General features: G+C 55.8%; 1 protein-coding gene across 6 annotated transcripts in view; it reads right to left on the bottom strand.

The window, feature by feature from the left end:
* Scube1 (signal peptide, CUB domain and EGF like domain containing 1) overlaps positions 1 to 20,706 on the bottom strand; it is a 111,897-nt gene that overhangs the window by 66,532 nt on the left and 24,659 nt on the right. For all 6 annotated transcript variants that reach the window (XM_004845434.3, XM_021258828.2, XM_021258829.2 and 3 more), the window contains one exon: positions 3,976 to 4,110. In XM_004845434.3, coding sequence (XP_004845491.1) covers positions 3,976 to 4,110 — 135 coding nt within the window. The remainder of the gene's footprint in view (positions 1 to 3,975; positions 4,111 to 20,706) is intronic.

Below are 20,706 nucleotides of genomic sequence, written 5' to 3'. Positions count from 1 at the left end.
AATCCTGCACCAGTGACAAGGAGACAGCCAGCACTCATGGGCTCTCCTGTCACTGTTCAGATGAGACATCCAAGGCCACAGGGGCCCCATGCACTTCTCTCCAGCTCATGATGACAGGAGCTCGGACTCTTCCTTAGCATTCAGTCTCTTTCTAGACTGAAAGCTTCACAGGAACCAGCCGCACCCTGGCATAGGAATGCATGAATGCGTCCACGGGTGGAGAAGGGAAACAGTGGCCTGTGGTCCTACAGCTAGGAAGGCCCGGCCTTCTGGAGGCCTTTTCAACCCCACTCAATGCTGGTCAGACAGAAGGAAAGGAAAGGCGTCCTCACTGGGAGAAAAGAGCACAGTTCACTTGGGAGGCAGTGCTTTCTTAGGGCATGAATAGGGCACATGCTAAAGAGAGAAGAGCAGGAGGGAGACAGTGAGAGGGTGCTGGCCATGGGCATCAGGCAGTCAGCCAGGCAGGGCAGCAGGGGTCAGGGCGTGGCCAGAGAGGGCTGCCAGCAGTTGTAGGCCGGGGCTGAGCACGAGGCAAGTGTGAGCTGCTTTGGAGCCAGAACCAGTGCTAGGAGTACTGAGCAGAGGAACGGGCCAGATGTCAATGTCAGGGACAGGGAGGTCCCTGGTTGCATCCCCAGACCCAGAACCTAAGCTGCCTCTGCCTGTGTCTGTCCTTCCCCTAGGGCAGGTCCTGCCCTTGACTGCTTCGAAGCTTCCCCCATGGACCCTTCCCCTGCCAGGAAGGAGAAGTGAGCCTCTTTACAGCCACAAACCCAGAGAGGCAGGACCGTGGCCAGGGCCATAGGAGAGCTGGAGCCGGGGACCCAACACTGCCCACCCTGACTAGGCCAGGGTCTGTGCTGGCGTCGTTTCTTGGCAGGAGCCTGGCTGACCCTGGCTCACCCTCCTTACACATCCGGTTCCCCTAATCAAAACCAGCCTGCATCCTCCCTCACCCCCACCCCCAGCTCCCGGAGGCTCTGGAGAGCTGGCCAGGCGCTGGAAGTCAGGGGACAGGAGGAATCTAATTTGCCAAAGGGCTCTGGATCCATTGGAATCAGAGGTTACTTGGGTGCAAAACAAGCTCTGTCCTGGCACTCCAGGCAGGCTCTGAAGTCACAACAGATGGAGGGCTGGAGGGGTGAATGACCTGCTTAGGCCCTAGGAACCCTGTTCCCACCAGAGAATTAATGAGCAGTTGGTCTTTGGCCTGTGGATCCACCTCTTCCCTCTGGGCATTCCACACAGCTGCTGTGACCCTGCGAATGCTGAACCATCCAGTGATGCTTTTCAGATGGGCTTTGTTGCCCAGATTTAAAAACTGGGAGATTCCCCCTGAAAATACTAACGAGAAGAAGGGACTTTTTTTTTTGTACCGGGGATTGGACTTAGGACCTTGTGCTTGCGGCAAGGCAGGCGCAGTGCCACTGAGCTAAATCCCCAGCGAGAAGGGACTCTATTACTGATGTGCCCACTAATGCAGACCCACGTTGAGGCCCCCACATCTGTATTTTGGTTAAGTATGGATTTCTGATTTCAGTTAAAAACCAGATCTGGCTGGGCATGGTGCACATGCCTATACTTCCAGCACTTTGGGAGCCTGAGGCATGAGGGTCGAAAGTTCAAGTCCTTAGACAATTTAGTGAAACCCTCTGGAATATAGCTCAGTGGTAGAGTATGCCTGGGTTCCATGCCTAGTAACACACACACACACACACACACACACACACACACACACACACGCACGTGCCTCGTGCATACCTCAGGATCTAGCCCCTGGAGCCTTTGAGTGGAGTGAGCCATGTGCCTAATACCACCACCAGTGCACAATCCCAGCTCCTGGAAGTTCTCAACTTCCCCTAGAAAACCCCCGGCATCATTTCCTATCTCTGCTTCCCCAGCTTCTCACTGCTGTCTTCCACCCAAAACCTAAACCCTTCTATGGTTGGGGCTCTCAAGTGCCCCTCATCCTGGGTTCCTCTTGCTTTGGTCACTGTGCTCCATGGTTCCGCTCTTGTTCTGCTTTTCACACATAACTATTGCCTTTCTACCCCAGGGCCTTTGCACACTCTCTGCCCGGCATACCTCACCCCACAGCTCCATGCTCCTCTTTCTCGTCATTGGGTTCCTGCACACACTTGGCTTCTTTGCAAGCCCTCTGCCCCTGGCCACTGTGTTCCCCTGCCTGTTTCTTTCCTTGTAAGAGCATTACCTTCTGAGCAGAAGCCCCACAGGCAGTATGCCTGGGCTGCCACCTGACTCTGCCCTCCAGCCTGCCTGAGCCCCCTCGCCCATCAGAAGGGTCTCACCCAGCCTCCTCAAGGGTGGCTGGGAGGCTAATGAGTGGTTTGCTGTGGCGCTCAGGCCCGTGCCCGGGCAGCGAGTTGCTGCCACCCATGCTGTCCCCTCTCCCAAGCCACTTCTGTGGCTGACACCAAGATCTGTCATCTTCTCAGCCCAGCAGATGCTGACAAGCCCAACGGGCACGCGATGACCAACAGTCCGCAGTTGTCTTCTTGCATCTTGCTTACCCTTCCTGCATGCCCTCCTACCAGCCAGAGGCCTCATCCCGGTCCCAGGCCCGCCTTGGGCAAGGGGGTCCTCTCAGGGACCCAGGGCGTGGGCCTGATGGAAAAGATGCTCCGAGGCCAGGCCTGGGGACGCCACAGCGCTGGCAGCTGTGGCCCTGCGAGGTCCCCTCCCACTCTTTCCTGTGCATGGGTTCTCATGCGGCCCTGCCGGGGTCCGGGGCCCTCACTTCCATCTTCCGCTACCTCCTAGTGGAAGGGATCGGTGTCCTCCTACCTCCCTAGAGCACCTCCGAGGGGTGGCCATGAGGTCTGCATGCTATGACCTCGGTGGGTGCCTTGGAGCCACAGAGCTCGGCCTTTGTGTCCTTCTGGGGACACTGCAGGGCCAGGGATCAGCAGACCAGATTTGCCTGTGAAGAAACCACTGGAACAAACGAGTGGGTGCCAGCAGGTTGTACCCAGCCCTCCTTCCTATGTGACACTCTGCTCAGTCAATGCCACGGTCCCCATTTTGTGGACAAGCCAGTTGCCTGAGGAGCAACCCAGCCAGGAGTGCAGGGGCTGGGTGCCGCTCGTGTCCCACTGATCCAGGCCCAGTGTGTTCTCTTTGCTCCCCACCTTCCAGCATGAACCCCTCCTGGGCCCACATGCTAGGGAGGCCTCTGCCTGGCCTGGTCCCTCCAATTTCCTTGTCAAGGGTCAGTGGTGGGAGAGGGGCACATCGTCCTTGGCCACTTGGAACAGCCAGGCCCAGTGCACTGCTGCAGAGCACAGCTCCACCCTGGGACTCCAGACCTCATTTTAGGCAAGAGAAGGCCTGGAGCCTTCCTAAGTGCGGTGCCCTCTGCCTGGGCCTTCTCCAAATCTGCCTCTGCCTGATGTCCCAGCCTCCAGACCTGACCACCAATGCCCTGAGCCCGAGTGCCTTCACCTGCAGGGCTTGGCTGGGGCAGGCTCTATCCCAGCCCTGTCTGTGCCCATTCCTCTGCATGTCCCTAGGCAGGCCTGCTGGGGCACTCGGCCTCCAGACCTCCAGGACCTCAGCCAGATGGTGACCCATGAGCACGTGGCAGATGGTGGAGAAGGAAGCTGGCACGCAGCCTGGGTAGACCTCAAGCCTCCTTTAGAGAAGGCAACATGAGGAATGGGAGTCCTCTCTTCCTGGCCACAGCCAGCCCAACCCAGAAGGGCAGACAGTGCCTGGTCACTTCTGCTACCTGTGGCCCCACCTCATCTCCACACAGAAACGTGAGAAACACCAACAGCCCGGTGCAGCTAACAAGGGCAGCAGCCGGGAGGGATTCCATACAGAACCAATAGCAGAAGCCATTCAGGTCACCCTGAAATCTCTGCCAGACCCTGAGGGGCTGGAATGCAACAGGCAGGGGTTTCCAGGGATGCCTGCTGGGGATGGGGGTGCAGTCAGCACCGGGCTACTTACCGTTGGAGCGGTGGATACAGGTGTGCTGGTTGTCGCTGAGGAAAAAGCCACTGTGGCACTGACACTCGTAGCTGCCCATGGCGTTGACACAGATCTGCTGGCAGCCACCATTGTTGTCTTGACACTCATCCACATCTGCGAGAAGATAAAGAGAAGGGGAGAAGAAGTCACACTTGGAGCTGGTGAGACACAAGTGAAGTTTCTCCAGACTACACTGCAGGGACCTCTTGGAGGGACTCCTCGGAGGGACTCCATGGTGCTATGCTACAGTGGTACTCCAGGGAGGTACTCTGTGGTGGCGCTCCACAAAAGTACTCCAAGGTACTCCACAGAATATACTCCATGGTATTTCACAGTACTCCACAGAGGTGCTTCATGGATATACTCCATGGTGTGACGCCACAGAAAGTACTCCACATTATTCCATGGCAGTACTCCCCAGAAATACTCCAAGGTACTCTAAGGTGGCACTCCACAGAAGTACTCCCTGGATGTACTCCATGGCAGTACTCCACAGAACTACTCCATGGATGTACTCCATGGCGGTACTCCACAGAACTACTCCATGGATGTACTCCATGGTGGTACTCCACAGTACTCCATAGGATCTCCACAATGGTACTGCCCAGAGTGACTCCATAGAAATGGCCAGTCCCAACAGCAGTAATGTTGGCTGACCTTGGCTGCTTCCTGTGTGCTCTGTGCAGTTCTAAGCAACTTCCCTTGAAGTTAAGTCCTTGAGTCTTCACAGCAACCCTGACAGATCCTGGTATTAGTTCATTTATAGATGAGGAAACCAAGGAAGACAGAGACAAAGTCATTGGTCCAAGGTCCCACTAGTGGTAAGTGGCAGAGGTAAGATTCAAGCCTGGCGGGCTGACTTCCAAACTGGGGCTCTCCCCAACATCATCAGACCCCGTCTCTAGGAAGACAGAGAAGCCCATGCTGTCTCCCTCATCACAGAGAGCCTTGTCAGCCACAGCCCACTACCCTTCTTTAGTCCACGTTGGGTTGCAGCAAGGGACCCTGGAGCCGTGGAGAGTTGGGGACCAGGGCAGCCTGTGCCACACTGAGGCGCTGGGCCCTGCAAATGGATTTCAAAAGCCTGGCAGGTGGGGAGGATTTGAAAAGCCCTGACCCCTGGGTGCCAGGCCTGCCAGGAAGGCTGCCAAGAGTCTTTCCCACTCCCTGGCGGGGAGAGCTGGACCCAGGGGCTGACTGGTTTCTGGCTGCTGGCACAAAGGGTATGCTGGCTGCAGAGAGTCTTTATGGAGTGCTGGTCCTAAACAGAACAGCATGTTTCAATTACCCAAGTCATAACCCCCTACTCTGTCAGTTTGTTTAATGAAAGAAGGGCTTCTTAAACCGTAATGTCCCATGGCTGTATTGTCATTTTAATAGGCAAATATATAAAACCACAAAGGCAATGTGAGCTACTGGCTGCTTCTAGCTGATCTCCACACACACACACACACACACACACACACACACACACACACACACACGCATGCACATGCACACAAAGCATGCGTTTTGGGACTGAGAATTTCATATAGTTCCATTTACTGTGGGGACCTGAAGGATGGGAAGGTTAGAGGCAGGTAGAGTGACCTGTGGTGGGCCAGGTGACAGCTCCACTCTGGCATCGCATCAGCTGGGTCCTATTATAGGCTTAGGACAGCAGCCCTTCTCCAACCCAGGAGCCCAGGGCTGCCTTTGAGGCCCTCAGCGAGGTGCTTCATTATTCTCTGGCAAGCTCAGATGTGAGCATGTGGCAGCCGGAGGAGGGAGGTACAGCTCTGAGCTCTAAAAGCCACCAGTAGCTGCTGCTCATATGGAAAGGTGGCTCTTGCTGAGAGCAGCCATAGGATCAGTCCCAGAGCCCAAGGGACTGACCCAGGAAGCCGGAAATAGGGACAGGGATTATGACTCTGAATATCTTTCTCCTCTAAGTCTTGCCGATGGCTCCTGGCAGGCTCCATGCTAATGTCACCTTTGCTGGGGGCAGCATCTGCTCCAGCTGGCACTGGATTGTGAATAGCCCAGTGCAGGCACGGTGTCCTCCTCACCCTCTCAATACCACAAAGCTAGTAAGGCCGGAGAGTTTAGTGTGAGCCCAGGTGACGGACTGTTACTGATAGATATGTGGAGGAGGACACTGGAAAAGCCCAAGTGGCCTGAGCACAGCCGAACAGTGGGTCAGAGGAAGGCCACTCCAACCTGAGGTCCAGGTCCAGAGCGTGTGCTGCCACCTCCCCTTGCTAAGCTGGAAGTGGCACAAGGGTGTGCACTGTGAGCCCCAGCTGCAGCCAGCAGCCCCAGGTCAGTCCCATCTCTGCCCAGCGTGACCGTGAGGCACGTGACTATGAGGCACGTGACTGTGGCGGGTCCTGGGTGCACCTGACGAGACCTGACTGGCAGCCAGTCCTGGGACACAACCTCTGTTCCCTTGGCCCTCAGTCTGTCCTATGTCGAAGTCCCCAAGGCTGGAGGAAAGGTTCAGTGGTAGGCAAATGGGAGAGAGCTGAAGCCCTGAGTGCTAGGTCTGGGTGCCACTCAGCTGCAGCCACCTGGCTTGGGCGCACACCGAACCTTGCCCAAGGCCAGGAACCCAAGGGCAGTTGATGTCCCACATCCATAAGCCCTCAGTGACCTGGCAGGGTGGCTGGGCCGCGGTGACCGGGCTGTTTACACGAGCAGGGAACAATGACTCGCCAATGCCGATGAATAATTTGAAACAGATGCAAGGCCGTGTAAACACTGCCTCTCCTCACTCCCGAGCAATAAACCCAGGATTAAGCAGTCGGGAAGAGGGGGTGCCCCCGCATCCTTTCTCTACAGTGTCCAAACACAGGCCTGGCCCCCAGCCCTGGCGTAGGGCAGACATCCTGCACCCTGAGCCTCCAGCCCCCAAGGCCCACAGTGAGGGCTGTCAGCCACTGTCCCCCTGGTGAGGACAGATAGGGTTCACATGCGAAACAGCTCTGAGCTCTCTCTAGAAGTGGGGCGAGCCCAGCACTCTGCTCCACTGACCCCAGCACTTGGCATATTCTGTTCCAGGGCTGCCCCATGGCAAGCAGGGAGCCCAGGCCTGCGAGTTGGGTTCTCAGAGTTCTGCCCTGCCCTGTCCTTCGGACCATGGGCCATGCCTGGGCCTGGTCTGCAGGGCACTCTGTTTGTCAGGGACAGAGGCTGCCCTCCTGGGAGCCTTCCAAGTGCTGCTGTTCTGTGTGCCAGTGGGCTCAGAGATGAGTGTGGAGGGGCACTGGGGACCTGGGGACCACACGGGACCCCACTCATTGCTGCCAGGCCCCAGTTCAGGGCTCAGGCACCTGGTTTGTAAGTCCACACACGGCCCAAGCTCCTATGTGGCTGGTGAAGCCCCCACCCTCCCCAAGCACAGTGACCAGAGCACAGGGAAGGGAGGCTTCCTGGAGCAGGTGACGCAGGCCCTGGGCCTAGTTGTGCAGGGAGATTTGTGAACTGAGTCAGGAGGAGGACAAGGTGCTCGGAAGCAAAGGCTGGTGAGAGGAGCGGAGCAGGGCCGCGTCGCTGATAAGCACAGCAGTGTCACCGAGGCTTCAGCTGCACTGAGCCTGCGTGCAGTGAGGGCCCGGACTGGCCTGTTCCAATCCAGGGTCCAGGAGCCCTGAGCAGGCTCCTGGTGGGGAGGGGTGTGACCCGCCTCTGAGTCCCAGCTCATGGGCCTTTATCTTTATTTACAGTCACAGTGGAAGGTTCCCAGAAGGCAGGGAGCCCTTGGCTCAGGGACAGAGCTACAGGGCAGGAAAACAATGCAATAATGATGGCTAAAGGATGATGCAGAGTGCAGAGAGGACGCTGTCACCCTGGAAGGCACCAGCGGGCACCCGTGGGCAAATGTGCTCCCTTCTTTCAAGTGCACTTTTGGTTGTGCACCAGTCTTCCGGCCTCCATCCCACATCCAGATCCTTTCTGTGGGGGCAGCAGCTGCAAAGGACGCTCGCTGGGCTAGGACATGGCACCATGACACCAAAGATCAAGCCCTAGCTGCTCCTCTGGCATCAGGCCGCCCTGGCCCCACTCTGTAGCGCCCCGCTCTGGCGTTGGGGTGGGGGCATTCCTCACAGACACAGGTGCCCCACCAACACCCCCAGCTGCGGGAGGTTCCCGTTGGGGCATTCCCCCACGCTGTGGCTGGCACGGTTGTTCTTCAGTAGGCTGTAGGTGGATCTGCTTCTGAGAGACCTGTGGTATGCTGTGCCCATGAGGGCTGTGTTTTGGCCCAAGATGCTGGTGTTTGTTTTTATTAATAGCTGCCTGTTTGTCCTGCTTTGGACCAAGAATCCAGGTTGGAGGTTATTTATAACTCAAAAGTACTTCTGGATCCAGCTTTGGTTGCTTTGTTTCCTTTGAATGTTTCCTGATTCGAAACAGAGACTCTGTGTTCTGCTCAGACCCCGCCCACATCTCCCTGGTCACCAGGAGCCTACTGTGTGTCAGGCTAGTGCTGGCTGTGCTGTCCCAGTCCCCGCCCAGGGTGGGAACAGGGGCAGAGGCGAGTCCTCCAAGCCCAACCCGACCTCCAACACTGAGCGCTCCCACCTGGCCCCAGGCTGCGCCTGGCCCTCCCCTGGTTCCCCTCGGAAGGCAGCTTAGGCAAAAAAGCCTCTTGGCCATTGAGTGAGGAGTGAGTGGCTCTTGCAAAATTGCATTTGATGAGTTAAGTGTAAATAGATGAGAACCAGATGGATTCAATTTCGGGTAAAATACACACAGGTCTTACAGCTTTGGGCCCTGGGTTCTGCCCGATCCAGAACATTCCCTGAGCTGTCAAGAGCTCTGTCACAGGGAGGCGGGGGTATGACCAGAGTCCCCAAGGATCTGCCTGCTGCCTGAGGGCATTGGTTGGGGCTCCTGATGGCCCAGCAGCTTGGCTGTGTGCAGCCCCTTATGGCGGGCCGGGCCTAGGTCCGAGTGCAGGGCACCTGGGAGATGAGTAGGGTCACCATTCCAGACCTGAAAGCCACTGTTACAGTTGGATCCCTGAGCAGCCCGGGAGAGACAGGGCCCTTCAGAGCTGTCCACCACGCCCGCTCGTCTGAGCTGGCCCTCTGGCCCCAGCTGCTGTCCTGAAGCCCCCACCGCTCCATGTCGCTAAGCATGGGGATTTGCTGCTGGCGCGGGGCACTGGCTGCTGGCTGCTCATTAGGACTGTCCATGTGGCTTGACCCTGTGACCACGGCCTACGGGACCTGGCCCCTTTCCCACCAGCCATGCCAGATGGGGCCCAAGGCTCAGTGAGAAACTGCTCTGCGGCCACTCCACCATCTGAGGCCTAGGCTTCCTCCCGGGTCCAGGAATTGAAGGGGACAGTTAAAGGCACTGGGGTGCTCAGCACAGTGCCTGGTCCCCAAACCACCAAGAGCTTGAGCAGCTGCCGGACAAACAGCTCACAGCTGGGGCCTTGTGTGGTGGCACAGCCACTCCAGCCCGGGAACGTGACAGCAGCCACATCAGAGGGGAGCGCTCAGCCTGCCTAGGCCGCTGAGGTCCCCAGTCGCCTCCTTTCTGACTTAGCTTCAGGCCACCTACGCCCTGCCCCAGGGGAACCCCAGTTTACTGTGGTGCCTAACAGGGCCCGGAACTGGACACAGCTGTGTGTGTGGTCCACGTGGAGCGTGTGGGACAGCTTCCTCGTGCTCTCCATGCGCCATCTGTTGTATTTCTTCACTTTGTTGTTGTTGTTGAGATATAATTCATACGGCACATTCACCACCTTAGCAGTTTTTAGTATACTGACTGTTGTATAACCATAATTATCAGTTCCAGAACATTCCCCTCATTCTCAAAAGCAGCCCTATTTTCTCTTAATTCCAATTCCTCCAGCCCCTGGCCACCACCAAGCTACTTTCTGTCTCTGCAGATCTGCCTACTCTGGAGCTTTCATAGAATTATGCACAGAATACTGCCTAGAATTATGCAATATTTGTCCTTTGTGTCCAGCTCCTTCCACAGGGCATAATGTTTGCAAGCTTCATCCATGTTGTGGCATGTATCAAGAAATCCATTCTTTTTTATGGCCATAGAAAATTTTCTGTCGCATGTACAGAGTACACTATTTTGTTTAGCCATTCTCTAGTTGATGGACATTTGGATTGTTCCTACTTTTTTGCTATTATGATGATGCTATGGATATGCTATGAAACAAGCTATGTCTATGTTTTTCTGTGGATGTTTTTAATTCCTTTGGATGTATACCTAAGAGTGCCATGGTTAAACAATATGATAGGGGTGTGTCTCACCTTTTGAGCAACTATCCAGCTTTCTCCACAGGCCACAGCACTTTACCTTCCCACTAGCAAAGAGTGAGGTTTCCAATTCCCCACCTCTGGTCAATGCCTGATATTTCCTGTTTGTTTTGTTTTCACAGCCATCCTAGTGGGTGGGAAGACAAATCTTACCTGGCTTTGGTCTGCATCTCCCCAACCACCCACGAAGGGGCGCACCTTCTCTTATGCTTGCTGGTTAGTTTCGTATCATCTTTGGAGCAAAGTTAATTTGAGTCTTTTGCCTATTTTGGGTTGTCTTGATTTGCAAGAGTTCTTCCCACATCTTGGATGCTAGAACCTTATCAGATACAGAGCAGGAATACAATACTTTCTCCCATTCTGTGCACACCACCACCTATAAAGCAGCTGGACCAGCCCGGCACTGGGCGCTCAGGCAGGGGCAGGGCATGGAGGGAGGCCAGGTTCCACCCTTCCCCATCTATACTCCGCTCCCAGGAGTTCCCAAACCTCCAGCCTGCCCACTCCGCTGGGCCCTGAACTCAGACAGAGGCCAACAAGGTCCCTGAATGTGGCCGTGTGGTAGACCCCACTAAGTTATCAGAGCCCGAGCCAAACACCTGCCCCACTTCCCATGAGTGCAGGACAACTCCTGTCTTGGCTAACACCACCTGAGTCCCCGGTAGTGGCTCTCCACTTGGCTTTGCCCTCTCCACATCAATCCCCTCAGCAGCCCCAGTCCTGTTGGCTCTGCCTGCCATCAGAACCCCAGGTGCAAGGCCACCTGCTCACCCTCAGTCTGCCTGGTTACTGCCCTCACCTCTCCCCAGCCTCCCTGCTTCTGCTTTGTCCCCAATACCTTGCTGGGACCTCCAAGTGTCCTCTAGCTGTGCTACCCGCTGCCCCAAAGGCCCCAAGGACACGCATGCTCTTCCCTGGCCACTGCAGGGACTCTGCCTGTGTCCCCACTCTCCCTGAACAGGTCTGTCCTATCCCCATCACAGGGCCCTGTGCCTGTGCCTGTGCCTCTGCCTGGGGTGTCCTCTCCTCACTTTGGTGAATCTGGCTCCTCCTCCGGGCCTCAGCGCACAGGTCATGTCCCCAGAGACACTCCAGGCCACCAACCCTCAGCAGCAGACAAGCCACCCCTCAGGTCACACGCCCTGCTTCCTTCAGAGCTCCTTCCAGCCACCTGGCTTCTTCCTTGTGACTGTTTCTCTCTACCTCTCCCAGAGAGGGGAGAGAGCAAGGGCTGTTCCTGTCTTGAGCACTACTGCATCCCAGCCATCCTTGCAAGTCCATGCACCCAGGAGCTGGGTGGGGCCTGAGGCCCTGGGCGCAGGAGAGATCTGTGTCACCTGCCTGTCGCTGCCCCAGCTTTGGCCCAGCTTTCCCACTAGTCTCTAAGCATAGACAGAGGGGGCTGAGGGAGACAGGAAGAAACCCACGTCCCGAGAGCCCCACTCAGCACCAGGCACAGCAAGCTCCCCACAGCACCCTGCCAACCTCAGCAGCCTGTAGGGTCCCCAGGTAGGTGACAGGGCCAGGATGGGAGCAGCCAGCCTGATTTTCTCCCTGCAGGCCCCTGATGGCACATCTGGGAATGTGATCCTGTAGGACATCTGTGGGAAGCTCTGGAATTTTGAAAAATATCTTTTGATGAGGATAAGAAAGGAGGACTGGAGCAGGAGAAGGAGGAAAAGCCAACAAACAAGTTGTGGAAGCAAAGTGAGGTGCCTGGGGCAAGGGGCGCCGCTTGGGCAGAACGAGCAGCCTGGGCACTCGTGGGGCTGTGGCAGGTGTAGGGGGTGTGAGAGGAGGCCGGGGCCCTACTCCTCCTGAGAAACACTACCCTCCTCCCCATGACACTCAGGGACACAGGCTGATCAGGTCCTCCACCCAGTCTGTCCTGAGAGAGCTGATTTCTCCCCGCGGGCACCCGGCACCTTCTTCCTCCTAAGGCTGGTGAGTGTGAGATCCAGGCCTTGCAGGCTGCTGTGGGCAGGTGGTGGCTCTTTCTTGCTAGCACCCTCTCCTTGCACACAGGTCCCCACCCGAGGTCTCTGTGATGCGACAGCTGCACACCCAGCCCATGTCCTGTGTGGCTTCGGGCTGGCTTGTGATGTGCGAGCTGCTCCCTTCCCAGCTCCACAGCTTGGATGACACATGGAGAGTGGGGGTGGACAGCCACGCCTGCCCTGGCCAGCTGCTTCCTTCCCTGTGGCTACCTCCTGTTCCTGGTATTCCTCCCTCAAGAACCTAGCTACTAGCCGGCTACAGTGGTGCATGCCTATAATCCCGGCACTTGGAAGGCTGAGGCAGAAAGATTGCTGTGAGTTTGAGGCCAGCTTGAACTACGTAGCGAGGCGAGACCCTGTCTCCAAAACAAACAATCAAACACTAGCTACCCTGGATCCCCATCACGTGTCCTATAAAATTGTTTCATTAAGATTTTGAACTTATAGGGAATTTTGAAAAACAGCAAGGAAAAAAATGGGTCAATAATCCCACACCAGACACAACTACCACCGCCAGCATGTGTTGTGTCTCTTTTTTGTTGTTGCCGTGTCCCTGCTGACAGGCCCCAAGAAGGCCACACTGGGCAGCTGCAGCTCCTTCCATTTTGGGGATCATCTCCTGCAGATGAGGTTCCGAGAAGGCGGACCCCAGGCCCAGTGCGTGAGCACCCCTCCCCTCACTCCCTCTGCAGCCCCGTCTGCCTGCATGCCCCCGGCGTGTTGCATGCACAGGGCCTCTGCTGTGGTGGCCTTTCCCAGCCGGTCTGCCACTCCCTAGGGACACCGGGCCCCCACGCAGGCTACACCATGAAGGGGAAGCCAAGGCCTGAGCTCAGGGAGCAGCCCTTTGTGGGGACAGGGAGGTGGGGAGGTGTCGTGGCCAGCCAGGGAGCAGGCAGGGACAAGCACATCTAGAGTGGGATGTGGGATGGAGTGTGTGTGCGTGCGTAATGTGTGTCTGTCTGTCGAGGCAGCTGGAGCAGCAGGGCCCTGAGGGTAGGGAAGGAAGGGTCAGAGCCAGGCTGGAGCATGAGGAGGCCCTGGCATCCCTACCCCTGTGGGCGTGAACCTCCAGGTCTTAGACCAGCGAGCACTGGACAGGCCTGGCTCTGCTGACCGGATACTACCTTTCAGAGCACTGCCGTCCACGCTGGTGGCCACTGTGCTACCTGGCCAAGCTCACCACCTCTTGGCTGTGTCCTCACTGCTCCTGCCCTCTAAAATGTCCTCTCTTGACCTCCCCCCAACTCCACCTGGGGACCTGTACTGTGGGCAGGGCGAGGTGCCCGCCTGGCCCCACCTCCCTGCATACACACCTGGTACTGATCACACAAAGGCTGCCATGGTGGGAATATTTTTCCATTTAGCCAGGAGCTCCCAGGGGCAAGTCACCTCTACCCAATCTCAGAAGCTGTGAGCTGGCAGAGATGGGGACGCAGGGCACACAGCAAGGCGTTGGCCACGTGATGAATCATTTCTCCCGGGCACTTCTGCTGTCCCCACCAGACGGTCACAGTGGAAGTAGCTCTCACCCAGTGCCCAGTGGCGGCTGGGTCCCCACATCCTGCCCTGCAGCTCTACATCAACAGTGTGAGCTCCGATGGCAGGAATGCTGGGGAGCAGCACACATGCACCGATGCGATGATTGTGGCCATGTGGAGTTGAGTCTGCACCTGGACTGTACAGGACCTGAACACAGGGATGCATGAACTGTTCATCTGCAGGGGTGGGCAGATGATGGGGAATCGTCTTCTGTCTTTGCTCTTGATTTCTCTGAGTGGTTTTGTGTAATTATTGCATGTGTGGAAGACAGATAAGTCAACAGACACTTGCAACTCTGCCTGATTCTAGTGCAGGGGAAGAGGGTGAGGTGTGTGTGTGTGTGTGTGTGTGTGTGTGTGTGTGTGTGAACATGTGGGCAGTGCCAGGGCAGGCGAGGGGAGAGGGGTCTCCAGGCAGAGGGAGCAGGATGTGCAGGGTCCCAGAGGCGGCAGAGGCCCAAGGACAGGATGGAGTGGCAGGCGGGGGACAGATCACAGGGTGGTCCCAGAGGGAGGAAGTCAGACTCCCCACAGGGACCCCAGGAGTTGACACTCAGGGGCCTCCACCAACGGCTGCTCCCTGGTATCTGACCCCTTGGGGGCTGGCAGATGAGCAAGCTGGCTTGTGGGATCCTGTCCTTGTCACTAAGTCACCACCTGGGAGGTTACATAAGACCCCAGACCAAGCACCCATGTGGCTGCCCACTTCCCACAAATGAAGAGTGCCAGCCGGGTACAGGGTGTCTCTGGCAGCTGTCTATTTCTAGCTGCATGTGGCTGGGACGAGGTGGGTGACAGGGAGGGGTGTTGGGGCTGGCCAATGCCCAGGGCTGGCTAATGACCATAGAAACCACCACCGCCTGTCCTGCATGTGTCCACGGTGACCCCAAATGCTGCCCAGGGCCCATGGCTCCAAGACAAGCAAGAGTGTTGGCGGGAGGCTACTGGACTGGAGACTGAGACACCCTCATCTCTTGCGAATGCCCCTTTTCAGGTCCACACCACCACGTCTGGTTTGGGCATACATTTTGGTAGCAGAGTATTTTTAAAGAGGCTTCTCAAGACACTTACTTCTTGTTTATTCCTCAGAGTTCTGACCCAGCCCTTGGCATGGGGACTGCAAACTGGAACAGACGACGAAGGCAAGTGTCTGCCTACTGGCCTGCCCTCATCCCCAGTGGGGTGTTTTTCTTTGCTGTTTATGGACTTGTATTCTCTGCCCAGGACAGAGCAGGACTTCTTCCCTAAGCCACCAAATCAAGACCCATGCAAAGGTGGGGCGGGCACGAGGTGGAGTGAACAGATTTAAGCCCAAGGGAAGGACAACAGAGACCAGGAACAAACACTCCCACCTTGGCCAATGACACAATCGCTGACCTGAACACACTTCCGGGGGTGGGGGAATGGGAGGAGGGACCCCATGCTCCTGGCATCCACTTGGCTACTGTGCACCCAAGGAGGCTCCCACCATGGGCACAGCTCCTTTCCAGCAGGCAAAATGACAGCAGAAGCCTGCCCCCAACAACCAGCTAGGAAGGGAGTTGGGAGTCAAGACCATCCTTCCCTCATACAGAACAGAGACCGGAAGGACCTGGGCATGGAGATGTGGCCTGGAGGATCTACACCAGCAGATCTTCCCAGGGAGCCCCCAGGGCGCGTGTGCAGCTCAGGGGCTTTCTCCAGGGCTGACACCGGCAACAATGTGAGGGCAAGTGGGGGTGAGCAGAACTGTCAGCTTGGGCTGGGAAGTTGATTCCAGCGGCAGTACGGGCAGCTGTGAGCCCAGGAGGGCAGGTGTGAGTACTGGATGGCAGGTGTGAGTGTTAGAGGGCAAGTGTGAGTGCAGGAGGGCAGGTGTGAGCCCAGGAGGGCAGGTGTGAGTGCAGGAGGGGAGGTGTGAGTACTGGAGGGCAGGTGTGAGCCCAGGAGGGGGAGAGAGGTGGACAGGGACCAAATCTTGCTGTGATGACGCAGAAAAGGGCTGGCCACTGTCCCTGAGGCCAAATCATGTGGATATCATGCTGCCAAGTCACAAGATGCTGGGGGGAGAAGCCTCTCGCTAGGGGGTTCATGCCATGCTCCTGGGGTGCCAGTGCCTTGTGGGGCCGTGCGAGCAGGGCTCCACTTCCCACCAAGCCTGCTCCCTTTTCAGCCAGGGCAGTGTTGGTACCTCATGATTCTTTAAGAAAAAGAGGGGTGCTGTCATTAAACTGCACAAAATCTGAAAACTGCTGCTTGGAGCCCACTCCCTTTATTTCTCATGGGAAGTGGAAACTGAGGCATGCAGGAACAGGGTGTTTCCTGGGGTCCCCCAGCAGTCAACAGCCCAAAGAGCCTGACTCCGCCCACTCCCCCTTCTCCCTTTACCTCCCTGGGCTCCCTGCACCCTGACATCCCCACCCCCCATCTTGAGCTGCCCGCACAGCCTGATTTTGCAGTGATTTGGGGAGAGGGAAGCTCATCTGTAAAGAGGCATAACACTGTCCTGCGAGCTTCTTTTTCTCAGGCCAAGGATTTTCAGCAAATTAGCGGCTGTGCAAAGCCAGAGGCGAACCGGGACCGAATCCCACTTGCACTCTGACAGCAGATCATTGCAGCCAGGGGAGTCTGGATCACCTGAACATGGGCCAAGAACAGGGGAGCAGTGGGGGGCAGGGTGGGCATAAAGAGCACAGGAAGAGGTCTCTTCGTTTCACCTTAGAAAACACTGGTGTTTTCACCCACCGGCCCGACTGTCTGAAACTGTTTAGTTTTACGTTACAATGGTCAGCATTTTTTTCCTGGTAAGAAACGCATTCACAATGTTGAAGTATGAAGACAAATAAACAGAGGCCACTGGAGCCATGGTTGGGCTTCCAGGGAGCAGCACGTTGTCTCCAGCTGTGGGGGGCGGGGGGCGGCCACCGCTGGGCATCCGGGCAACTTCCTCCCCCATGCAGCTGGGCTCTGGGCCTTGAGGGGAGCCCCCAGTGCCCTCCAGCTCCTCCCTGCTGCCTTCCATCTGGCAGCCCTGAGTGGCGTCCACACATCCATCTCTTCACCTGGCCCTAACAGAGGGGCCATCCCCACGCTGCAGAGGCCCAAACTGGCGTGAGGCCAGAGGACCCAGGTTACAGAGTGGGAGCAGAAGCCCTGGTGCCACGGAGCCCTGGGTCAAGGGAGGAGGGACACAAGGACCACCGTGAGGAGGGGGCAGATTTGTGGCCAGGGAGGAGGAGCACAGTGTGTGATTCAAGGGCTTCGAACTCAGCCTGGGGCTCGGTCTTGTTCCCTGCATCTTGGCCAGCTCAAAACCACATAGCTGGGTACATGGTGTGGTGCTGCCCACCTGCAGTCCCAGCGCTCTGGGAGGCTGAGGCAGGAGGATCCCAAGTTGGAGCCCAGCCCGGGCAGCTTAGTGAGACCCTGTCTCAAAATTTCAGAAGACAAAACAAAAAAGGGCTAAGGATGTAGCTTAATGTGAGGGCCCTGGGTTCAATCCCTAGTATTGGAAAAAAAAAGAGCGAGAGAAACATTTCCTTTAAAAAGTGCTCTGATGGCACATCAGAAACACATGATAATTAGCTATTTCCCACCGGCAGAGCCCTTGCTAGGACTCATCTCATTTGTCTTCTGTCTCTTTGCTGGCAACTAAGCAGGGCCACTGGCCCCACCTTCCAGAAGAGGCTCCAGAGGCCCAGAAGCGAATCACTTGCCCAAGCTCATGCAGTAAGTGATGGGTTAAGGGCTCCAAGCAGGCAGGTGGCAGGGGACACACACAGTACCCTCTTCAAATTGCCACCCCAGCAAGGCAATTGCCAAGGGCGTGGCATAGGGCAGGAGCTTGGGAAATCTTTACAGAATGAATGAATATCAAGGTCTCTTTGCTGGTCTTCAAAGGGATCACAAAGCTAACAACTTTCATAGTTCTCCCAGGTCTGACTATGCCAAAGACACCTGGACTTGATGCCAGTCCCTTCTGGATGGTTCCTGAATTCAGCCAAACTGACTCCTGGGTCCTGCACCCCATCCCGGCCACGCTGGCACAGCCACACAGAAACCAGGCAAACATTCAGTGGTCCGCTGTGGTCCTCAGCCTCCCTGCCCCCGACGTTTCATCCAGCAGGAGCTCCTGTCGGCTGTTCTCAAAACATGTTCTGAGTTCCACTATCACCTCCCCCACCTCACCTGTGTGGAGCCACCAATATCTCTGAGCCAGGCGACTGAGTGGTCTCCCTGCTCCAGCCACCCTACTTCTTATTCCCTGTACTGCATTCTCTCCATGGCAGCCCAGAAGAGTTTTTAAATTAAATTGTCAATTAGAATGCACCAACCCCTGGTTCGAATGTCCCACAGCTTCCCAGTTAATTTACAATCCAATCCAAACCCCTTCTCGGTGTCTGCAAGGCCCGCTGTGACCTGGACTCCCCTCTACCTCTCTGCCTCACACTCGATGCTCCGGGCACAATGGTCAGTCCCTAAACTCACCTAGCTTGTTCCCATCTCAGGGCCACACACGTGCCCTGCTTCTGTCTGGACCAAAGCCTGTCCCTTGATCTTCAAACAGCTCTTTCTCCTCCCCTGCAGCTCCCACCTGTGCCTCCTCCCTTACATCTGGGGAACCTTTGTAACTGCCTTCACAGTGGCTTCAGGGAAGTGACTTCTAAGGCTGATGGTAAAAGTTCCACGCACTTGATCCTGCTCTGCTGGGACCCCACTATCATGCTGTGGAGAAGCTCGCACTGGCCCATGAAGAAAGACCAACTTAAAGGCAACCCTAGAGGGTTCTGGCCACCAGCCAACATCAACCGCTGGGCAGGAGCCAGGACGAGTCCAGCTCCTGGCCATCAGGTCATCCAGGCTTCGTGTCTTCCAGCCGAGGCCCCAGACACCGCAGAGCAGAGACCAGCCATTCCTGCTGGGCCCTGTCTGAATTTCTGACCCACAGACGCACAAGGAGAATAGATAAGTGTTTTATGCCACTTATAAAGATAGTTTTATGCAGCAATAGCAACTGGAATTCTACTGAGCCGAAGCTGCTGCCTCCCTCCAGCACTTTCCTCATTATTTTACTATGTTTTCAGTGGATTTGGCTGACTGAAACGACTTGACTGCCTCATATGTGTACACGTTTACTGTCTGCTGCTCCTCACTATGTAAGTTCCAAAGTGCGGGAACTGCTTCAGTTTTTGAGCCCATGGTATGGATCTTCAGCACTTCGCTCTCTGGCACATGGCTGGTGCTCAGACTGACTTTTTTGGCAAACGAACAGCTAAAGGCAGGTGGAGGGCGCCAGCACCACCACTGAGCCCGTGCCTCTTTTTCTCAGTACAGCTGGGAACGTCTCTGCCTTCCTCACCGACCTGGGTAAAGCTTTTCCCAGCGATGGAGCACTTTTACAAACCCTTCCATCCATTTGTGTTACAGATACGTATTTAAACACCCATGATATGCCTGATACTGTGCTAGGTTCTGGAAGACAGACAGGGAGAGACACAAGATGAATTCTGCTTGCAGGGAAAGAAGGATACAACGCAGGGCTACAGGGGAGGTGCACAGCGTGGTGCAGCCACAGACTCCAGGCCACAGAGGATTTGAGCTGGGTCTTGAGTGCCAAGACGGACTCACCGGGTCCATGCTGGGAGAAGGTTGTAGGGAGCAGCTTTCGACAGCAGAGATGTGCAGAGAGCTCTGTGGGCTCAGGGTGGGCCCGGAGCAGGGGAGAGAAGGCTGCAGGTCCCTGGTATGAGAGACCCTGGGAACCACCAGCTGGTGACCCGGTGCTCCTGAGGACACAGTGCGGTCTGGATGGAAGATAGGAGCGCTGCATGGTTGGATGGGGCAGGGTAGGCAGGTCAGAGTCATGAGCTGGCAACATCACAGGCCTGGGCTCTGGCCCCAGGCTACTTCTTCTTCCTGGTTGTTGTGTCCTTGAGTAGTTCACTTTCCCTCTCCAAGCCTCATTTTCCTCATTTGTAAAAAGAGGATACTCCTGGCTTCCAGGCATGGGTGTTCTGAGGACCCAAAAGAGGACACAGACACAGATTTGTGGGCAGCTCCGAGATGCGGAGACCTGACCAAAGGGCCCCCACCTCAGGCACAAGGGTCTGAGCCCAAGGCTTTGAATACAGTAGGTGCCCATAAACGCCCATGGGACTTGAGTGATATGGTGAATTGCTCAATTCTGCTGAACCTGGCTACAGATGACTTCTCTTTGACAGGGTGAAAAAGCGCTGAGAGGCTAGTCTCAATTCAAACTCCTTGAGCAGCTCAAGGAACATATTTTTCAGTAAGTCAAGGTAAAGATCGAGGTCAAAGAAAACATCTGGCTAAAGTGAACTAATGGCTTTAGAGGAAAAGGAGCCTCACTCTGTGGAGACAGGAAAAAATTATCCACTGCTGGTTTTAATTTAAGGTGAAAAAAAATCTTATTCTATTAGCCTAAATATTGCTCTGCTGTCCAATTGTGTGGAGTTTGGAATAATATTTTTCAAACAGAACTACTGCTATTTCAAGTAATTACACAGCTAAAAGCAGCCATTTGGGGTTGGGCAAGATCTCATCATGGTTCCAATTCCCTCTGGTGTCATTTTCTGTTATATTTGAGAAATTCCTCAATAAAGATGTCAAATAGAGAGAGGGTTGCACTCCCCAGAGGACAGATTTGGCCCCTCTCCAGGACACAGTCATGGGCAAGCCATCTCCAGAAAATAACTTCATGTACTCAAAAGAAAAGAGAAGATTTGAGTGCAAATACCCGAGCAAAAAATAACCCTTCAGCCACTCATCTCATGTCTCCTAACCAACTCAGAATGCTTTCCAAACTTCGCTACTTATTTCTGAGGTAATCAGGGTTTTGTCCCGGCCACCATCCCTGAGGAACGCAGGGGTGGCTCACAGAGGAATGCTTGCAGGGAAACTCTC

The sequence above is a fragment of the Heterocephalus glaber genome, unplaced genomic scaffold, assembly GCF_053883595.1.
Source record: "Heterocephalus glaber isolate CG9 unplaced genomic scaffold, H.glaber_assembly_v1.0 deba00001444, whole genome shotgun sequence".
NCBI lineage: Eukaryota > Metazoa > Chordata > Mammalia > Rodentia > Bathyergidae > Heterocephalus > Heterocephalus glaber.
Note: the sequence above shows the minus strand (reverse complement) of the source record. Positions and strands in the feature narration are given on the sequence as shown.